The sequence below is a fragment of the Bufo gargarizans genome, chromosome 5 (genome assembly GCF_014858855.1).
Source record: "Bufo gargarizans isolate SCDJY-AF-19 chromosome 5, ASM1485885v1, whole genome shotgun sequence".
Classification (NCBI taxonomy): Eukaryota; Metazoa; Chordata; class Amphibia; order Anura; family Bufonidae; genus Bufo; species Bufo gargarizans.
In genome coordinates this window covers 70,100,395-70,121,033 of record NC_058084.1, presented here as the reverse complement: position 1 = coordinate 70,121,033, position 20,639 = coordinate 70,100,395, and the positions used below count along the sequence as shown (strand labels likewise).

The window sequence follows — 20,639 nt, the reverse complement described above, 5'->3', positions numbered from 1 at the left end:
ATATATGTGGTGCGGTGCCTAGGCTTAACAATGGCTTCTGCGCCGAGTCTCAAATGTCATGAAACAGAAAAATAAATGCAGAACAACTTAAATGGTTCAATACATTTGCTCAAAATAGCAGAATGTGTTACGTTAAAATGTATGCTACAGCTTCGGTTATAATCACCCTGCCCGCCCTTGCTTGGCTTTTATGCTTCTGATTATTTTCTTTTTCAAGTTAGGGGGGAAAAAAACACTTTATAAGAATCTGTTAAGTGCTCAAGGTTAGCAAACATCTCATGATTTACTGTGCAAATTAGTGCCGATAAATTATACAGCATATTTATTCCTTATATTTCTAGAACAACAGGAAAAGGATGATGTGCAGAGAATTGTTCTTTGGAAGTTATCATGTTTATGGAGGCAAAGCTGAGAAGACGTTAGTTACATTTCAAGTCAAAGGCATAATATGAAGCTCCTGGGCCTCAATGCAAAGTCTTTAGTGCTGCATTCACATTGCATTTTTGGTGGGAAAAACACCAACTCCAGTTGTTAGCTGAACATCTAATGGAATTTTAAAATTGCACTTTTAGGGGCTTTTTTTGTTCCTTTCAATTGAGGTATGTTATTTGCATTAATTAAAAAATCTAAGATTGCCATTACAGTATACAGTAGGTCAGTGCAGAATGTGTCAAATGTATTAAGCAGCACCTCTTAATAACTTTCGGGCATTTCAAGGCAGTCCAGGCATCAGACTTTCGGGAGCAAATGATAGTAATTCCGGCGAGCCGTTTGGTTAATGACACTGCCCAGTGCCTCCCCTCTCGTTTGGTTAACAGCTTCTGAGATGCCAGAGGTGGCAGCAATGATGCAAGAGAAGACAGGAACTGGGCAGAATGAATTTTGTCACTCTTCCCCACCTTACACATTTGATAAAACTGTGCTCATTTCAATAAGAATCCCTAAAGATGTTCAGATATTAAAGTTTAAAGACCCAAATAAAGTAACTAGCTTCAGACATGACCCAAACCAGCACCAATGTCTCCATACAGCACATATCTTCTTTCATGTCACTGTTTTATTAATAATAACTCAAGATGTAATGTATAAGAACTTCTCCATCAAGGACCATTATAGAGTATGAAATAAAGTGCCCTTTCAAATTAGGTCATCAATACGAGAATGGCAATCAGCTGTTAGAGGAAGCCACATGTTATGCAAGCGGGTGTGGACCCACTGCTCCACTGACTGGCTATACCCTGGAAGGGCGTGAATAAGTAACTACCTGGTCTTCACTAGAGCCTCTAATGGTGAGTATAGGCTTGGGTGGTTAGGGGCAGGCGGCAAACAAGCAAAATCCGTTAAATCAAGAAGCAGGGTCCAGTACACAGAAAAGCAGAAATTTCCAAACACCTTCACACAAGGAACTAGACAAGCTAGTGACCAAGATTGCTCAGGCACCTTCCTGGAGCAGGAAGCTCCTTTAAAGGGATTCTGTCACCTCCCCTAAGCCAAAAAACGATTTTAAAGCAGCCATGAAGCACAGCTTACCTGGATTAGGCTGTGCTCTTTTATCTTGAAATCCGTCCAGCAGTTACTGCAAAAAACGACTTTGATTCATATGTAAATGTGTCCTGAAGGTGCCCAGAGGGGCGTTTTGTTCATCTTAGAGAGCCCAGTACCGCCCCTCTTACAGTGCCCAGCCCGCCTTCCTTGCACTGTCTAACCGCCGCCCCCAGCCTGCCACAGCCTCTCCTCCCTCTCCTCCCCCTCCCTCACGCCGAACGAAGTCTCGCACAGGCGCAGTACCCACTGAGGGCTGCGCCTGTGCGATCAGCAGGAGACTGAGGGCAGCAGCTTCATCCTCGTCACTGGGCATGCGCTGAGCCCAGTGACGTCCGATGCTCGCTCTTCCCTGCTGACTGAGGGAAGAGCGAGCATCGGACGTCACTGGGCTCGGCGCATGCCCAGTGACGAAGATGAAGCTGCTGCCCTCAGTCTCCTGCTGATCGCACAGGCGCAGCCCTCAGTGGGTACTGCGCCTGTGCGAGACTTCGTTCGGCGTGAGGGAGGGGGAGGAGAGGCTGTGGCAGGCTGGGGGCGGCGGTTAGACAGTACAAGGAAGGCGGGCTGGGCACTGTAAGAGGGGCGGTACTGGGCTCTCTAAGAGGAACAAAACGCCCCTCTGGGCACCTTCAGGACACATTTACATATCAATAAAAGTCGTTTTTTGCAGTAACTGCTGGACGGATTTCAAGATAAAAGAGCACAGCCTAATCCAGGTAAGCTGTGCTTCATGGCTGCTTTAAAATCGTTTTTTGGCTTAGGGGAGGTGACAGAATCCCTTTAAATATTTTCTGCAATCCAGCCATAGGCTGGGGAGATAGAGGGCGTGTACATGCTGCCTCGCAAGGCCCAACAAACAGTACAGGACGCAAGCAGGAAGTAAGCTCTGACATGGAGCGCGAATAGAACAGTTAAGCTACCTGCTGCCCTCACTTGGCAGCAGGAGGAAAGAGGTAGCCCAGCGCCAGTGCGTAGGGGTAGCAGTGCCGGCACGCACCACTGGGCTAAAACCATGGTTCTCACCACAGATCTGGTAAATGCAACGGTCTTCTCGCAGCTTACAAAGCACAGCACCGTACATTGTATAGCGGCTGTTCTTGGTATCGCAGCTCAGCCCCATTCACCTGAATGGAGCTGAGATGCACCTAGGCCATGTGACCAATGAACGTGACATCACGCGGCCTCGGAAGAAACCTAACTTCCATGGAGTGCCGAGACATTTTCTTACGGCTGATTGGGGAGGAGGGGTGGGGATAGTTGGAACAGATACTGATGACCTATCCTGAGGATAGGCCATCAATATCAAAATGCCAGGGAACCCCGTTAAAGAAAGAGTTTGTCTGCGTTAGCCTACTTTCACATCTGTGCTGTGTATTTCTTTTCTTCCTCTCCATTATAGGAGCAGAAAGAGTTTTCGTGGTAAACAGGCGTCAGCATGGGCACCCTAACTGGTCTGCGGCTAGCTTTACATACTGTACACCTTTCTGTTATAGTCAGCATTTTTCTTCCAAATTTGTGCTACAGCAGCTCTTTTGTGGGATCAAACTAGACAAGACCGCCTTTGCTTCCCAATCCACTGCAGTGATCCTTGACTGCCCATCACCCTGTCACCAGTCCATACACCTGTCATCTTGTAGATGCTACCACCCAGTCCTCTATCCATCATGATTTCAACTTGGCCATTTTTTCCAATACATCAAATTTAAGACCTGATAGGTGCTGCCTAATATATCCCAGACCTTGGCAGAAGCCAGCGCCAAAAGATGTTATTCAATTCATTTGGTATTCATGTTATGGTCGACTGGCATATATATATACTGTTGATATCACTCCAGCTGTTGTGTAACTACTATTCCCAGCATACTCCATTCATGTCTAGGAGAGTTCTGAGAAGGTAAGATGAAGTATGCATGCTGGGAGTAGTAGTTTTACAACAGCTGGAGTGCCAGTGGTTGCCTACCCCTGGAATATACAGTATATAAAGACTATATAGTCTTAAAAATACATGGTTTAATTGACAGAGGTCTAGTTATTAAAATATTGATGGGGATATTAATGTCTCTATGTACAGCAGATGAAGATGGAAAATCATAATACATGTTTAAGACATAAGTCACATAGAGCCAAGCGCTAGTCATGTCAGAGTCATAATGAACTGACACGCACTGCATGTAAAGCCTTAGCGTGTCAGAAAATGGGATGTCAACATATATCAAAAGCAAAATGAACAGTTCGATGCTAGCTGGGTAAAACAAGTGATTAATTCATAAAAGAGAACGACCCCTACAGAACATGACATGGCCATCCTCATTAGGGTGTCAGGCAGATCACAGGGTGAGCACCCCTTTAAAAGTGTTCTTCTACTGGTCCTAATCTTGACCTTTTTTTTTCAAAATGATGATTAAAAAAAAGAAGAAGAAAAACATGGCAATGTGTGATCCAGCATTGGCTCCGCTTTCTCGCTCTCCCTGGCTGTCACGAGAAGTGCTGGAGGCAAATGTTGATCCTAATGACAATTTCAGTTCTGCTCCAGCAGGATATTCAACCCTAAATCCCTGACATTATTGATACAGCAGGAGCCTGCGCCTTACACTCAGGGTGGTGCAATCCAATAATGGTTACCAATGACAAGGTTTCTGGCCAAATCAGAAATTAAATATTGAGGGGCCAATGTATTTCAGGAAACATGTGTAATAGCAAAATCTTCAAGTGTAAGTAAATATGTGGTTTATTAGGATTGCATTACATGCGTCTCAATTTTTCATTAACCTGTGATTTTTTATTTTTTTTTGCTCAGTCTAATACTGAAATACAAGAAACGGAATGCACATCTCTAATTGTATTACTAGTACCTGCTTTATGAAAGATGAGGATCATGTATGCGCCCATATAATATTACACACTGCAAAAAGATTGCTATTAAATGAAATCATATTAAAGTAGCATTATGTTACCCACCTCCCAAAAGACAGCAAAGAGCGTAGAAATGAAAGGCGTTATTATTAATGAAGTACACTCTAAAGCTCATCCGATTTCTGGACATGCTTACAATGTCTGGGGTCTCTTTCTTGCACAACACCTTTAATTACATGAATAAATTCCAAATCTCTTCATGTATGTATTTATTTATTTTTTCAGAAATAGCAACATTTCTGCCCATGGACTGTTTCCAGTATTGCAGCTCCTTGCCTAACCTCCTAGGCCAGAGATTGCAACCCAAAACCCATATATTTATCGCAATGTGCCAACACGGCAATCTCAGCTGAATACTACAGTCCAATATAGTATATCTTCCATGTACTTTATCAGTTAGCTACGATAGCCTGCCTACATTCAATTGTGCTACGCTGTTTCCGTAGTTTTCATGCACTGTAATGGGAGCTACTGAAACAGCAGAGTGCTGAAGAGCTTTGCTGTTTACCGGCCGGCTGGTGGTCGGGACTGTCTCTCATCTCGCCTTAGTAATGGTGAGATGAGACATCCCTTTTAATAGGGCAGGTGAGGAGCCGAAAGGAAAGAAAAGTAGCAGGCTTGGACAATTTGACGAGCAAAGCCTGCCTAGCTTGGGCACTGGAACAGAGAGTTGTAGTCCCTGCTGGAGCTGGAGCGCCGGAGGTTGCTGATCACTGCTTTAGGGTAAGCTGGCTCATCCAAGCTTACATGCACTTTACCATATGTACCTCATTCAGGAGATAGGGGAGCTTTATCCAAACCGAAGTAAAGGCAACTGGTTTAGCAACCAATCAGATTCCACCTTTCATTTTTCAGCGCTCCTTTGGAAAATCAAAGGTGGAATTTGATTGGTTGCTATGGGCAACTAAGCCAGTTTTCCTTTACACCAGATTTGAGAAAACTCCCCCATTGCCTCTTTGCAGTTCTTAATTTAAAGAAGATCTTTCCCAGAATGCATATCACTATAATCAACTGTATGCACTGAGCCTCAATGAGCTCTGAAGCCTGTAGAATCGGCAGGACTGTAGACAGGTGAGTGTGTTTTTTTTTGTTATGGGGCAGACATTGGGACCACAGGAGTTGTCAGCTCCTAGGCTGTGCCCCAATAAAAGTATATTATACGGGCAGTTGTGAATACCACTTTAATGTAAGTGTCATCTCAGACACTTTTAGCATATTACTAGGATACTGCATCAATGTCAGATAGGTGCGGGTCCCACCTCTGGGACCTGCTTCTATCTCCACAACAGAGTCCTTGAAGTGAAGAAGAGCACATTAAGCATGCACGGTATGCTCTCTATTCATCGCTATGGGAGTTCCCCAGAGGTGGGACCCACACCTATCTGGCATTGATGGCATATCTTAGCGACACCCCATGAATGTCTGAAGTGAGACAACCCCTTTAAAGAAACATTAAAGGAATCCTAAAACAAATACTTTTAATGTGCAGGTGGAAACTGAAAATGAATACGTACTCTCTTTCCTCTGTCAAGTGTGCCAAAAGTTGGTTTTGCTCACAAATTTTCTCCCCTAGGTTTTCATTGGCAAACCTGTCCAAAAGAAAGAAGAAGAATTCAGCATGCTAAAAATATATCTATTAGGAATTTAACTGCCTTGGAATATAAAGCAGCATAGCGATTATTACAACCATAAAGTATAAATATCAGTAACAATAAATCACATGTGAGTAAAAAAAAAAAAAAAAAAAAAAAGACTTCAGCTAAGACAGCATTTGTGTTATGGTGCCAATGTGCTGGTAACGCAATCCAACGAACATAAAGAATTCTGCCTACAAAGCTACTGCATGTACATGCAAATGGTGCAGATGTCAACCTGTGCTCCCAGTATCTCTGTGCATATGGCACCTTAGCACTGACTGTTACAGTACATACAGTGCCCCAGTGTCAGATTGGCTATAAACCCTACAGGGAAACTTCCCGGTGGGGCCAAAGCCCATGGGGCCACCTAAGCCCTACTTTTAACCAGCCAGGGGCGATTTTTAGAGACGTATTTTGTGCTGCTGGGGCAGTATATTAAGATGCACGGTGGTATTTGGCTCTGCTGGGTTGTTATAAAGTGTCGCAAAATGGTATTGCTGGCCTTGCCTTCTGTCAATTTGGACCTTACTACAAAATGAGGGCACTTTGAGTTTTTTGTCCATCAGTATTTTGCATGTATGACCTCCCTCTTATAACACTGCATTCTGCTGGATATCAACATGTTAACCTGACCTTGCTACTTTCACACTAGCGTGTTTGCTGGATCCGTCAGTGTTCAGCAAAAACGCTTCAGTCTGATAATACAACCGTCTGCATCCGTTATGAACGGAGCCGGTTGTATTATCTTTAACATACCCAAAACGGATCTGTCATGAACTCCATTGAAAGTTAATGGGGGGACAGATCCATTTTCTATTGTCAGAGAAAACATTTTGCTCCGCATCCCATGCTGTGGTTTGCTCTCCAGTACGAGAACAGAATAGAGTGCATTTTGGAGCATTCTGTTCTGTTCAGTTACGTTTTGTCCCCAATAGACAATGCATGGGGACAAAACAAAAGCGTTTTTTTTCCAGTATTGAGACCCTATGATGGCTCTCAATACCGGAAAATATTAACGCTTGTGTGAAAGTAGACTAAGTCAGCTCATTTTCATTGATACAAGTGTTATACCAGTTAACACCAGCTACATCACAGCTGGTATTAATTTGGCTATACTATAGCTATACCGCTGGCGGTTTAATTAAAATAGGACTTACAGGTACTTCTTTCAGTATCTAAGTGCTGAAACCTTCTAATATAGAATAGTCCCTATGTCCATAGTTTGCTTGAAAGAACAGACCCTATGTTGAGTCTATTAAAGCGTATGCAGCATAGATTCCTGGGGTTGTTCGGGATTTACTAGCTAACTTCTGGAAATGCAGGAACAAAAAAAAAAGGTAAAAAATGGCCGATGCTGCCAAGAAAATTGTATAATGAATGCTTTTTCTTTATTATAAAAAGTATATCACATGAAAGTAACGCGTTTCGATGTGGACATCACATCTTCATCTTTTTTTTTTTTTATATACAACTTTCTGGGCAGCACAGGCCATTATTTAGTTTTTTGGGTCCTGTTTTTTAACATCAGGGATTGTCCTTCATCACCCGCATTGTGCTCAGCTGCACTCAAGGACTACCACTATGCCCCAACACCATGGTGCCACACGGACTCCCTCTACCTTCAGGTGCTTTATCTGGTCATGTGCTATTTTGGAACTGTATTTTTTATTTATAGACTTTATTTATAGCCAATTTGTGGAAGGAAGAGACGTTCCTCAATACTTACCCTTCCATTAAGCTGCCGATTCCAAAGTCCTGACCAGGACCTGTGTGAAAGAGGCATATCCAGTCAGGACATGAGCTGAGTAGCCCTCAGCCGGAGTTCGAGGAATCAATAGTGCGACAAAAGAGTAAGTACCGATGAAGGACTCTTCCTTTCACAGATTAGTTGACATAGAGAACTTAGGTAACCTATTGACGACCCTTTTACCGTGTACTGAAATCTATCCACATAAACATCCAAAGTGCAATGGAACGGTAAAAGGGAATCGAGGAAATCTTCAAACAGTTAAGCAGCAGTTACAGCTGAGGCAATTTCTGATAATATTCGAAACGTGTCCTTTATGTATGCAGAGCTAAATTTACTTACAATCTACCCTGAGGCAAGAACTGCAGTGAAGTGAAAGTTACTGAGGGTTATGGAGCAACACAATTTCAATCCCTTCAAATAAAAAAAGCTGCTGATGTCAGCCCACATAGAAACTATGTGATCAACAATCCAAACTTTGCACAGTGAGTGAGAACTTCCATGGAACATGTATGGGCAACATAAGACGACATATCATCCAAATACTATGACTCGCTCATAGAAAGAAGGAAAGACATTGTTTTCATGGATATATGAGGTTTTTTTTTTGTCAGAGAGGAGTGTCCTCCTCCAAATGGTATTAATCGCAAAGTGAATAACAGAATCAATATCATACCTTTGGCTTCAGTGACCAAACACAAAACATCTGCAATATTTAGATGAACTTTTGCTTACTCCCCGTGAATCCACCTTTTCAGACCCATCATAGAGGTGATATTATTTCAAAATGACTGAAGAAGGGGCACGAAGGGCAGTAGACAAAGGATGCTCCTAATTTCCAGAAACTTCAGCAGTCAATTGTGTTTGCTATAGGAATTTTAGCATCCACCCCTTTCTTCATGCACCTGATTTACAGCATGGCTTGCATCAAAGACCTGTCCCCTCACCTCTGTGTTCAAAATGTATACACCCTATGTATGGAGTAAGGCAGAAGCTAATACCAGGAACATGGAGATTTTATTATAGTAAAATCCTGGAAAGATGTCAGAATAAGGTCTTGTACTATATTCCAAACTTGCCTAGACCGATGTGAAGGAACAGTAATAAAATACCGTACTAGAGTGATAGGTGCACTTTTTAAATAATTAGACATTTAAGTCTGCAGACACAGAGTCAGACCTCATGTACATGGCTATACTACAGATTCGCACAACCTTTTGAGTTGCATGGGGGGGTAACACAGCTTCCATCGGCTCATTTGTCAGTGTACAGTATTTGTTCTCTTTTCTGGTACATTTTACTCTAAAATTGTATCTCATCTGCTCTGGGACACATTTATTAACCACTTGCACCACCCATATCAATATTTAAAAATGGAATGAAGAGTGAGCAAGTCTTGCTGCTTGGTGAGGATTTAAAAACATTTAGGAACAGCAATTTGTTACAATTTTGCAACATTTAGCCCAGTAGGTAGGGTTGGGCTATATACTGTTATCTACAATATACTGGAGTATTAAAAAAAAAAATGGCAACATCGCAGTTTCTTAATTACCGCTGTATCTTAGAGATGTCATTTGGGCAGTCACACTTGACCGTGCGGACCTCCTATAAATTGGGCGCCGTGTAGGTGCGTACTGATATGTTATGTGCACCGACGTACAACTAGTCCTGTTCGCGGCGTCCAGCGCACAATACATATCAGTATATTGCGTGTGTAAGTCAGTACGTGTCTCAGCGCATGTTGCACAAGCGGACCCGGGAGATCAGGTTAAGAGCAGGGATGCTAGTGAGTGACAGGCCTGTTCCCCTCTCACTTCCCAGCCCTCAAGGGACAGTGGGGCCACAAGGAGACATTACTTTAATGTAGGGGGGCAACAAAGAGACATTATACTGTGTAAGCCCCAAACAGTATAATGTCTCCTTGTTGCCCCCATACAGTTTAACCCCTTCTACCCCGGGCCAGTTTTCGCCCTCCTGCCCAGGCCATTTTTTGCAAATCTGACATGTGTCAATTTATGTGGTAATAACTCTGCAACACTTTTACTTATCCAAGCCATTCTGTTTTCTCGTGACACATTGTACTTCATGACAGTGGTAAATTTGAGTCAATATATTTTTCCTTTATTGCAAAAAAAAAAAAAAAAGAAATCCAGAATTTACCAAAAATGTTGAAAAATTCACAATTTGAATTTCTCTACATTTAAGACCGATAGTAATGCTTCATAAAATAGTTATCAGTCATCATTCCCCATATGTCTACTTTATGTTAGAATCATTTTGTAAATGTCATTAAATTTTTTCGGGAAGTTAGGATTAGAAGTTCAGAAGCTAATTTTTTAATTTATAAAAAAAATTCTAAAACCATTTTTTTAAGCACCAGTTCAGATATAAAGTGATTTTGAGGGGCTTACATAATGGAAATGACCCATAAATGACCCCATTTTTGAAACTACATCCCTCAAATTATTCAAAACTGATGTAACAAACTTTGTTTACCCTTTAGGTGTTCCACAAGAATTAAAAGAAATGTAGGTGAAATTTAAATTTCATTTTAATTTATTTGCAGATTTTTCATGTAAATCAAATTTTTATTGCAACACAGCAAGGGTTAACCGCAAAATAAACCTACACATACATTACTCTGATTCTATAGCTTACAGAAAACCCCCATATGTGGTGGTAAAATGCTCTATGGGCACGTGGCAGTGGTCAGAAGGAAAGGAGTCCCATATGGATTTTGGAGACAGATTTTGCTAGAATGGTTTTTAGGCACCATTTTGTATTTGAAGAGACCTTGATGTACCCCTACAGTGGAAACCCTCAAAAAGTGATCCCATTTTGGAAACTACACCCCTCAAAGAATTTATTAAGGGGTGTACTGAGCACTTTGACCCCATATGCGTTTTACGGAATTTGGAAACACTTGGCTGTGAAAATGAAAAGTTTCATTTCTTCCAATAAAATGCTGCTTTAGCCCCAAATGTTTGATTTTCACAAGGAGCAACACGAGAGCAGCACCCCATACTCTGTTACCCATTTTCTCCTGAATACGGCAACACCTCATATGTGGTGGTAACCTGCTGTGGGGGCAACATGGCAGGACTCCGAACGAAAGGAGCGCCACATAGCTTTTGCAATGCAGATTTTGATAGATTGGTTTATGGGCGCCATTGGTTTATTTTTTAAGTGATTGTCTTATGTCAGAGTTCATTTTTTGCGGGATGAGGTGAGGTTTTAATTTGAACTGTTTTTGGGGTACATGTGACTTTTTGATCACTCGATATTACGCATTTTGTAAGGTGAGGTGACAAAAAAAAAAAAAAAAAGACTGTTCTGGCACAGTTTTTTTTTTTTTTTTTTTTTATAGCATTCAGCCTGACCGGGTAGGTAATGTGATATTTTTATAGGACAGGTTGTTTTGGATGCGGCAATACCTAATATGCCTATATTTTCTTTAAGTTTTACACAGTAAAAGCATTTTTGACAAGAAAATCTTTTTTTTGTTGTTGCCATTTTCTGAGAGCCATATATTTTTTTTTTTACTTTTTGAGCAATGATTTTTTGCGGAATGAGATGACGGTTTGATTGGTAACATTTTGGGAGACATATTACTTTTTGATAATGTGGTATTACACTTTTTGTGAGGCATGGTGACAAAAAATAGCTGTTTTAGCACAGTTTTTACTTAATTTTTTTTTACAGCATTCAGGTTAGGGAGTAGATTATGTGATATTTTTATATATCCGGTTGTTATGAACACGATAATACCTAATGTGCCTATTTTTTTTTACTTAAGCTTTACTCAGTAAAAGCATTTTTCAAAAGAAAAACATCATGTTTTTGTGTTGCCATTTTTTGAGAGCCATATATATATTTTTTTTAGCGATTGTCTTATGTAGGGTCTCATTTTTTGAGGGATGAGATGTCTGTTTGATTGGTACCATTATGGGGTACATACGTCTTTTTAACTGCTTGGTATTACACTTTTTGTGAGCTAAGGTGGCACTGTTTTTTTTTGTTTGTTTTTTTTTAAGACTTTCCCTGACGGGGGTGGATAATGTGATATTTTTATAGAGCTGATCGATACGGACGCAGCAATACCTTATATGTCTACTTATCTTTTTTCCTATTTTTGAAAAAAAATGTATTACTTAATTATGGGAAAAGAATGCTTTTTTTTTTTATTATGCAAAACTTGAATCTAACTTTTTTTTTTTTTTTTTACCCCCCTTCCCACCAACTTTTGGGGGTCAGATCCCCTCTCCAATGCATTACACCTGTATTGTAATGCATTGGCTTTAAGTGTATTACACTGTGGGGGCTGTATTTCACAGGCTAACAGGGAAGGCAGCCCTGCCATCAGGTCCTCATCACAGCAGCACAGGGACCAGATGGGGACGGCATAGTGAGGGTTAATGCACCGGCATCTGTGCTTTTACCAATGCCGGCACATACAGCAGGAATCCAGCTAATGGGAACAGCCGGACTCCTGCAGTACTACGGCGCTGTACGGGAAGTGACTTCCTGCAGTGCCGTACTATTACGGCGCTGGTCGGGAAGAGGTTAATGTCTGCTTGTGGCCCCATACAGTATAATGTCTCCATATAGGACAGCAAACTTGGGCGGGCCGGAGGGCCCTCGCCTCCCTGAGGACCAGACAGGACGGCGGAAGTGGACACAGTCTGTCACCAAATTTGCTGCATGTTTTGACTGTTTGGCAGGACAGTAGCTCAGTGGTGCCTTGCAGCACTAGAGTCCTGGGTTCGAATGAGACCAAGGACAACATCTGCATGGACTTTGTATATTTTCCCCATGTTTGCGTAGGTTTCCTCTCACACTCCAAAAATACATACTGATAGGGAACTTAGAATGTGAGTGTCATTGGGGACAGCTGCAAAGCGCTGCAGAATATAGTAGCACAATATAAAAAATGCGTAAAATAAAAAAAAATCTAAATGGGTATTTATTGTAATATATATAGCGATAAATTTCTTAATATTGCTATCCTGTGAACATTTTTGATATTGCCCAGTAGCTGGGTAAAGTACCAATCGAATAAATATCTCTACATGTATTTATTTCTGGGATTATTATGGTCTCTAACAGATATTTTCATGTACCGTATTTTTCGGACCATAAGGCGCACCTAAAATCCCTAAATTTTCTCACAAATCGACAGTGCGCCTTATAATGCGGTGCGCCTAATGTATGGCGTTTTCTGACCTAGCACTGATATGTGTCAAAATGTTTTAGCACGGCCAGCATGTTGTACTGCGTGACTGATAGCGTTAAGTTTGAAATCCGCTTCATAAGCATGTCTCTTAACAGGAGACATTTTTGGGGCAGCGGGTATAGAAAATGAACGAATGAATGCGCACACCTCCTGACTACAATGGCCGTAATGCTCAATCCAAGCAGTGCAGCTTCCTAGAATTGGTAATCCTAGGAAGCTGCACTGCTTGGATTGGGCATTACGGCCATTGTAGTCAGGGGGTGTGCGCATTCATTCGTTCATTTTCTATACCGGTACTCGCTGCCCTAAAAATGGCTCCTGTTAAGAGACATGCTTATGAAGCGGATTTCAAACTTAACGCTATCAGACACGCAGTACAACATGGAAATAGAGCAGCTGCGAGAGAATTCAACATTAATGAATCAATGGTACGGAAGTGGAGGAAGCAAGAAGATGCCCTGCGCCAGGTAAAGAAGACCAAACTGAGTTTCCGAGGAAACAAAGCAAGATGGCCACAGTTGGAGGACAAAATTGAACAGTGGGTTATTGAACAGAGAACCGCAGGTAGAAGTGTCTCTACTGTCTCTATTCGACTCAAAGCAACAGCAATAGCACGCGACATGGAGATCAACGACTTTCGAGGAGGTCCCTCTTGGTGCTTCCGTTTTATGAAAAGGCGTAATCTCTCCATCCGCACAAGAACTACAATCTCACAGCAACTGCCAAAGGATTACCAAGAAAAGCTGGCCATTTTCCGTACCTACTGCAAGAGCAAGATCAATGAATTGAAGATCCGGCCAGAACACATCACCAACATGGACGAGGTCCCCCTTACCTTTGATATCCCCGTAAACCGTACTGTCGAGAGAACAGGGACCAGTACAGTATCTATACGCACTACAGGAAACGAGAAGTCATCCTTCACTGTAGTTCTCGGTTGCCAGGCTAATGGCCAGAAACTACCACCCATGGTAATTTTCAAAAGGAAGACTCTGCCAAAAGAAAAGTTTCCGGTTGGCATCATCATCAAGGCTAACCCGAAGGGCTGGATGGACGAGGAGAAGATGAGTGATTGGCTGGGAGAGGTTTACGTCAAGAGACCGGATGGCTTTTTCCACCAATCTCCGTCCCTATTGATCTATGACTCCATGCGCGCCCATCTGACCGATACTGTCAAAGCCAAAGTGAAGAAAACTAATTCGGTGCTTGCCATCATTCCGGGTGGATTAACCAAAGAACTCCAGCCACTAGATATTGGTGTCAACAGGTCGTTTAAAGCTAAATTGCGAGCTGCGTGGGAGCATTGGATGACAGAAGGCGAACACACATTCACCAACACAGGGAGGCAACGCCGGGCGAGTTACGCCACTATCTGCCAGTGGATCGTGGATGCCTGGGCGGAGGTATCAGTCTCCAGTGTCATCCGAGCTTTCAGGAAGGCTGGAATTATCACTGAAGAGCTACCGGTAAGTACCGATAACAGCAACGAGACTGACTCGGATAATGATGGGAATTATGAGAGGGATACTGGCGTGCTTGATGCCGAAATCGCCCAATTGTTAAACTCAGACACTGAAGATGAAGAATTTGATGGATTTGCGGGAGAAGAATAAAGTGAAAAAGTTAGTGTATTGTTTGTATTTCATTTTACTGAACAATGTTGAGAGTTATTGTTAAAGACCATTTTATGGTTATTATGAAAGAGTTGAATAAAATTTGACTTACCGTACCGTATCAGAGTTTTGTTTCATTTAATGCGCCTTATAACCCGGTGCGCCTTATATATGGAAATAAACGCGTTAGCAGGCGATCATTGATAGTGCGCCTTATAACCCGGTGCGCCTTATGGTCCGAAAAATACGGTAGTTGCTTACTTCATGTACATCTTCTACATGCTTTTTCTTTTTCCAATTTAGACTGTTTTCTTTACATCCTGTATGTAGCACTTCCTGTTGTCGTGTCCAACCAAACCCATGATGCACTTCTCCTTTCTCTGCCACAGCTCCTAACAACACCCAACTAGTTTATAGCTTCTCCCACACAGCTGATTACATAGAAACGTATCACTTCCCCTGTTGCTTCTTTGACACGCCCATGGACATAACATCACAGGAAATAAGAAAAAGCTGCATGAACATGACCAAAACGGAAAAGAAAAAAATTTAAAAACTACAGCTACCTTCATAAATGATTATTTTAAAGGATATTGATGCAAACCGGAAAACCCGTTTAAGGATGCAACAAATTTATCAACATCGTGCAACATTTTGATGAATTTGTTGCAAATAAATGCAAGATTATTGCCCCCTGCTGATCAGATATTGATGACCTATCCTGAGGATAGATCATCAACATATGCAGCCTGCACAACCCCTTTAAGTTTGTCTTCATTCAGTTCAATAGAAAAACATGCAAGCAAAAAAAAATAAAAAAATTGCGCACTTTTTTTTTTTTTTTTTACATTTGGTTTGATTTGCATCAAACAAAAACTACCACATTTTGGTCTGTTTTTTTTAATTGTTAACTAATGTGCTAACCCTATCTGTGAGGCTGGCCATACAGACAAAACCGAGGGAGGTCCGGTCACTGCTACCTGGGTGCTCAGAAATGTGCATAAGTCCAGGTATAATTTGATAGAATCAGTGACAAAATCTATCTATAAAGAATCCTAAAAACTGTACGAATAGACAAGTGCTAATGAAGACACTCACTAGTCAGCCAACTTCAGCTTTTTATATGGTATGTATATCAGGAATGGAGATGAGAACAAGACGTAACCCAGTCTTTGTGTTCCACTTTCCAATACCTTGTGCGCAGCCTGAATCATATTTCCAGAAGTATATTCAGCTATCAGTGGTTAATTATAAAGGGTTTTGTGTAATGTGAGACGATTTTCCTGCTAAACCGATACCCCGTTAAAGACTCAAAATAACAGTATCAAGTTCAATCGCTCACAAAAAATACCCACTCATTATATCTGCCGCTCGCTGTATGTTTTTACTTAATGCTTTCGCCTCTGTGGACATATGAACTTCTCCTTTTTTTCAGATAAAAAACATATTTTCTCAATGACTTGCACATGGAATCGGAATAATATGAAAAATTAACAAAGAAATGGCCAAATGTCTTTAAAAGCCTTTGATTATTTGATGTTTTCCACTTAGGCATTAAAAAAAAGATAATAATGCCCGTCTGAAAGAATCGGCGGAGCAAGGCCGCCACCCCTAACAGTATATCACATAATGCCATCATGAGATACTCTTGTCATCTTGACGTATGGGATGAACTGCAAACAGCTGTCCTGTGTGTTTTGAGAGGCAGGAAAAACCTGCAGCTGATTAGACTTCCTGTCATAGCTCTGACTGCTCCAGCTCTAATTTGACTCCGAACTGAAATATCAACAAAGAAGAATGAGAAAATTAAAAATTCAGCCCGTTTTGACACTGTTTTCTTGACAACAGTTTGACGTTAATAGACAATTGAGGGCGGATAAAATGAAAAGAAAAGAGCTGTCTCAAACCAAAGGAGAAAAAAAAAAAGAAAAGAAAAAATTCTCTTTAGTGAGAAAAAGGATGATGGAACTGCAAGACAGGGCTCATCTTCATGAAATTAGGAGTCCTCGAATGGCAGCCATCAATGAAGAAAACAGAACCTGTGATAATACCTTACTTATCCTAACGTGAAAAATCTAAATTTCCCTTCACATTTCAAGAACTCTGAGGACTGAAAAAAAAAAAAAAAAAAAAAAAAAGCCAAGGAACACAGAAGCATGGTAAATATTTTACTTTCTTCTGCTCTGTTCACACTATTTGATGATTTTTGCCCATGATGGTCCCATGATAGCTGTGATGGACCTGTTTGAAACAGATCCCAATCCCTACAGATCTTGTTCACTTAATATGCGGTCCATTAGGTTTCCTTTAGGTTTGAGGGCAATCTGTATCAATTTATGATGAGGATATCCAATGCATAGGGTGAAATCTACAGCAAATCCGACGAGTGTGACTGTCCCCTAATAGTTTATTCCAGAGAGCTGCATGGTGGCTAAATGATTAGAAAAGATGCCTTACAACCCTATCATCCTCTGAATCTGACAAGAGGCACAAAAACATACTATTGCAGTAGGTAACCTCACTACAGTACGAGCACAATAGAAACATTGTCATAATCCCAAATCTGTTACTGGTATACATAGCATAACAATGTCTGAGCAGTGGACATAACAGAAAGTAAAGTTGTTATATTTTATTATTCCAACCACCTACAAAACACGCTTTTTGGGGTATCTAAATCATTAAATATAGGTAGGGCATATTATTTATTTATATAGGTCCAGGTCGTGTACTGTATATTAAGTATATGTCACGAACCAGCGGGTATGAACCCACTGTGCCACGTGTCCTACCTCCTCTAAGTGCATGGTCTAAGTGAACCCCTAGATCTTCACAGTACCCCTGATGGTCAGGTCAGACTTTCTCGAGGGGAACACCAGGTCGTTACCTCTTGAGGAGGATAGGCACACGAGGCAGCTGGTCCAGGCAGACCAGGAGGTACCTGAGAAAAGGACAAGAGGCACAGGCATTGTCATCAGGCTGAGTCATAACCAGGAGCAACAGTGCAGGATCGAAGGATGAGGCAGAGGCGAAGTCAGACAGGCAATAGGTCAGGGCAGGCGGTACAGGTACAGGTCAGGCAATCCGGATCGGCAACAGGAGAGTCAAGGCAAGCAGGCAGGGAATCAAATAGGTAGCAGAGTCCAGGAATACAAGTAGGAGTCAGAAAGACAGGAACACAAGCAGATATCAGAAACCTTAGCAGGACACAAGGAACTTGACACTGAGGCATCTGGGAAGGGAGCTGAGCCACCTTTATATGTGTAGGAGGGCTAGGATTGGTCAGCAAGGTCAAATGATCTAACCCATAAAGCACAGGAAGTGACGCGTGACGGTCCTTAAGGAAGTGCTGCAGGAAACGAGCAGCAATCATGCTGTGGCCAGGGCTGAAAGGAGACTATGGCGCGGATCCCAGAACAACAGTACCTATACAGACTGTACCTGCACTGGCAGCAGATCACTGTGGCGGTAAGCAGGGGAACAGCAGCGTACAGCAGCCGCTGTTACAATATAACTCCAATCAAAGGCAAACTATCACACTACATACTGTCCTAAGGCTCCCATTATAAAAACAAAAAGCTAATACACCTTTTTTGTTTTTTTACTGTATACTGTGGAATAGCATAGCCTACTACTCCATTCCTTCCCTATTGCCAAGGTATAATGGCTTGAGAGATGCCTACAGGATACTCTTGTGGCATTCAGCAGATGTCTGGAGTCCTACGGATACACTTAGTGTGTGCACTGGGAGCTTTTTGACTAATTTGATGTGAACAAAAATAGTCCCAAAGTAATACGGTAATCAGAAAGGGTACATGACGCTAAATTTGTCATGGTTAATTTTATAAAAATGCTTTCAACTTACAAAGAACTTTAAAGGGAATCTGTCACCACATACCTGTAAAAACCATCAGCCTCTGTAGATGGGGGCTTGTCAGGAGGTTCCAATGCTCTTGGTACTTTTTTCCTATGTGCCTTTATTTTTATGCAAATTATACCCTCTGTTTACTTTCTTTACTGGCTGCACCCCCACCACTTTGGCTTACAGGACCAGGCAGAATAGAGATTATTGTGACCGGCCCTGAAGTCTTATGGCCAGAGGTCGCAATAACACCTGTACAAGCGTCATAGACGCCTGTTCAGGCCATTTTACTCCCTGGAAAAAGTCTAAGGCGTACCGATACGCCTTAGACTTTTCTCTGACATTTAGCAGCGCAGTGAGCGCTGTGAACGGCACAGGCAGCCCAGCGATGCTGCCTGAAACAACCAATAACAAGGCTCCTTACAGTGAGGAGGTTTGTTATTGGTCAGTTTGAGCGGGCTGCCGGCACTTATTGCACACTGCTCTGAAGGGATGAAGGAGGCGCACGATCCTCCCTGGCGGGGTAAGTGGGGATCTGTGAAATTTAGTGGGGATCAGAGCGCCTTGTTTTTCCCCTATAATGATGAGTCTGAAGCGCTCAGCTGAGCGCTGTCTCTCCTCCCTGCTGAGTGCAGTAGTGAAGACGGCCTCAATAGAAGGTCTAGGGGACAGTCTTCACTACGACGCTCAGCAGTGAGGAAAAGTGGCTGAGCGCTTCAGACTCCTGCTTATAGAAGTCAGCGGGGGTCCCAGCGCTGGACACGCCAACAGGAGACCTCCATACAACCTCCAGAACAACAGACCTGTCACCTGTCAACTTTCTTATGAATCCATCAAGGATTCATTGCAGCATGTTCCATCAGACGCTGAACTAGACATATTGTGTGCTATAAGGATTTCTTCTGTAATGCGGTGCTACAAGGACTGCATGTGGCCATTTACAGCCTCCAGGACATACAGTCCCTCTGCCAAGCGCATGAAGTATTCACTGTAAAACTGTATAATCCAATAACCACAGTGGTGGTGGCAATTTTGTGGCATAAGATAAGATAAGATAAGGGCAACAGGGTCATGGAAGACAAACTACCCGAGATCAAGCATAACACAAAATGACAGCCTCTAGATCAGGGATCAGCAACATCTGGCACTCCAGCTTTTCTGAAACTACAACTCCCAGTATCCTCCTTTTACTTATTTGGGAGTTACAAGAACAGCTAAGCAAGTGTGCATGCTGGGAGTTGTAGTTTCACAGCAGTGCTGGAGTGCCAAAGGTTGCTGCACCCTAGATCAGTGGTTATCACTGTGTGATGACATCATCCAGATCCATAACATGTGACTGTGGTGGTGAGAGGTATGTGCCCGGGTCTTTCGCTTGTGTCCTTGGCACCAGCATGTACCACCATCCATTGTGCCTGTGTCCTGCTCCTGCTCCGCCAGTCCCTCAGGTCTCTTCAGAGTCTACCAACAGCCCCGGTGGCACGACATACCCACCTGAGAGCTCATGTACAAGAGGACGTACCTTTGGTGGGCAGCAATGGCCACGTGACCAGCGGCACAGAAACAGCAGCAAAAATTAAAAAGGGATTGTCCCAAGATCAACACTATTTACCTATACATACTTAAACCAGAGAACACTAGAACATGGTAACCAAGGTGAGACCCCCAGCGATCATGTACTTGAAGGGGGCATGTCTGTTTTAGTAACGACTGGCATTTCCCATGCAATAAGAATTCTAGGGAGTCAATTCTTGTGACTCTATATTGTACCATTCCTTTATTATTCCTACTAGAACTTTTGAACGAATTGCTAGTAGTCTGCAATAAAGGCCGAGCTGGATGTTACCAGTTGACACCACTGATTGAATAATGTCAAGCTGTGCAGAGACACCCCCATCTGGACCTTCACTGCAAACTGCCAGCAAGTCATTCATAACTAATAACAGAAATAACAGAGGAATTGTGCAACATAAAGTCATAAGAATAGATGCTACAGGATTGTTATTACATGGAGTGGTGCAGGTAGTTACCAAAACAGACAAGTCAGGAGAGATGAGGGGTCCTCTGTAACGACAGAGTGATAAATAGCGAT

General features: G+C 42.2%; 1 protein-coding gene across 2 annotated transcripts in view; it reads right to left on the bottom strand.

The window, feature by feature from the left end:
* The window catches only part of LOC122939589 (polyamine-modulated factor 1-binding protein 1-like), a 340,683-nt gene that overhangs the window by 57,599 nt on the left and 262,445 nt on the right, over nt 1-20,639 (bottom strand). For both annotated transcript variants that reach the window (XM_044295697.1, XM_044295698.1), the window contains exon 21: nt 5,973-6,047. In XM_044295697.1, coding sequence (XP_044151632.1) covers nt 5,973-6,047 — 75 coding nt within the window. The remainder of the gene's footprint in view (nt 1-5,972; nt 6,048-20,639) is intronic.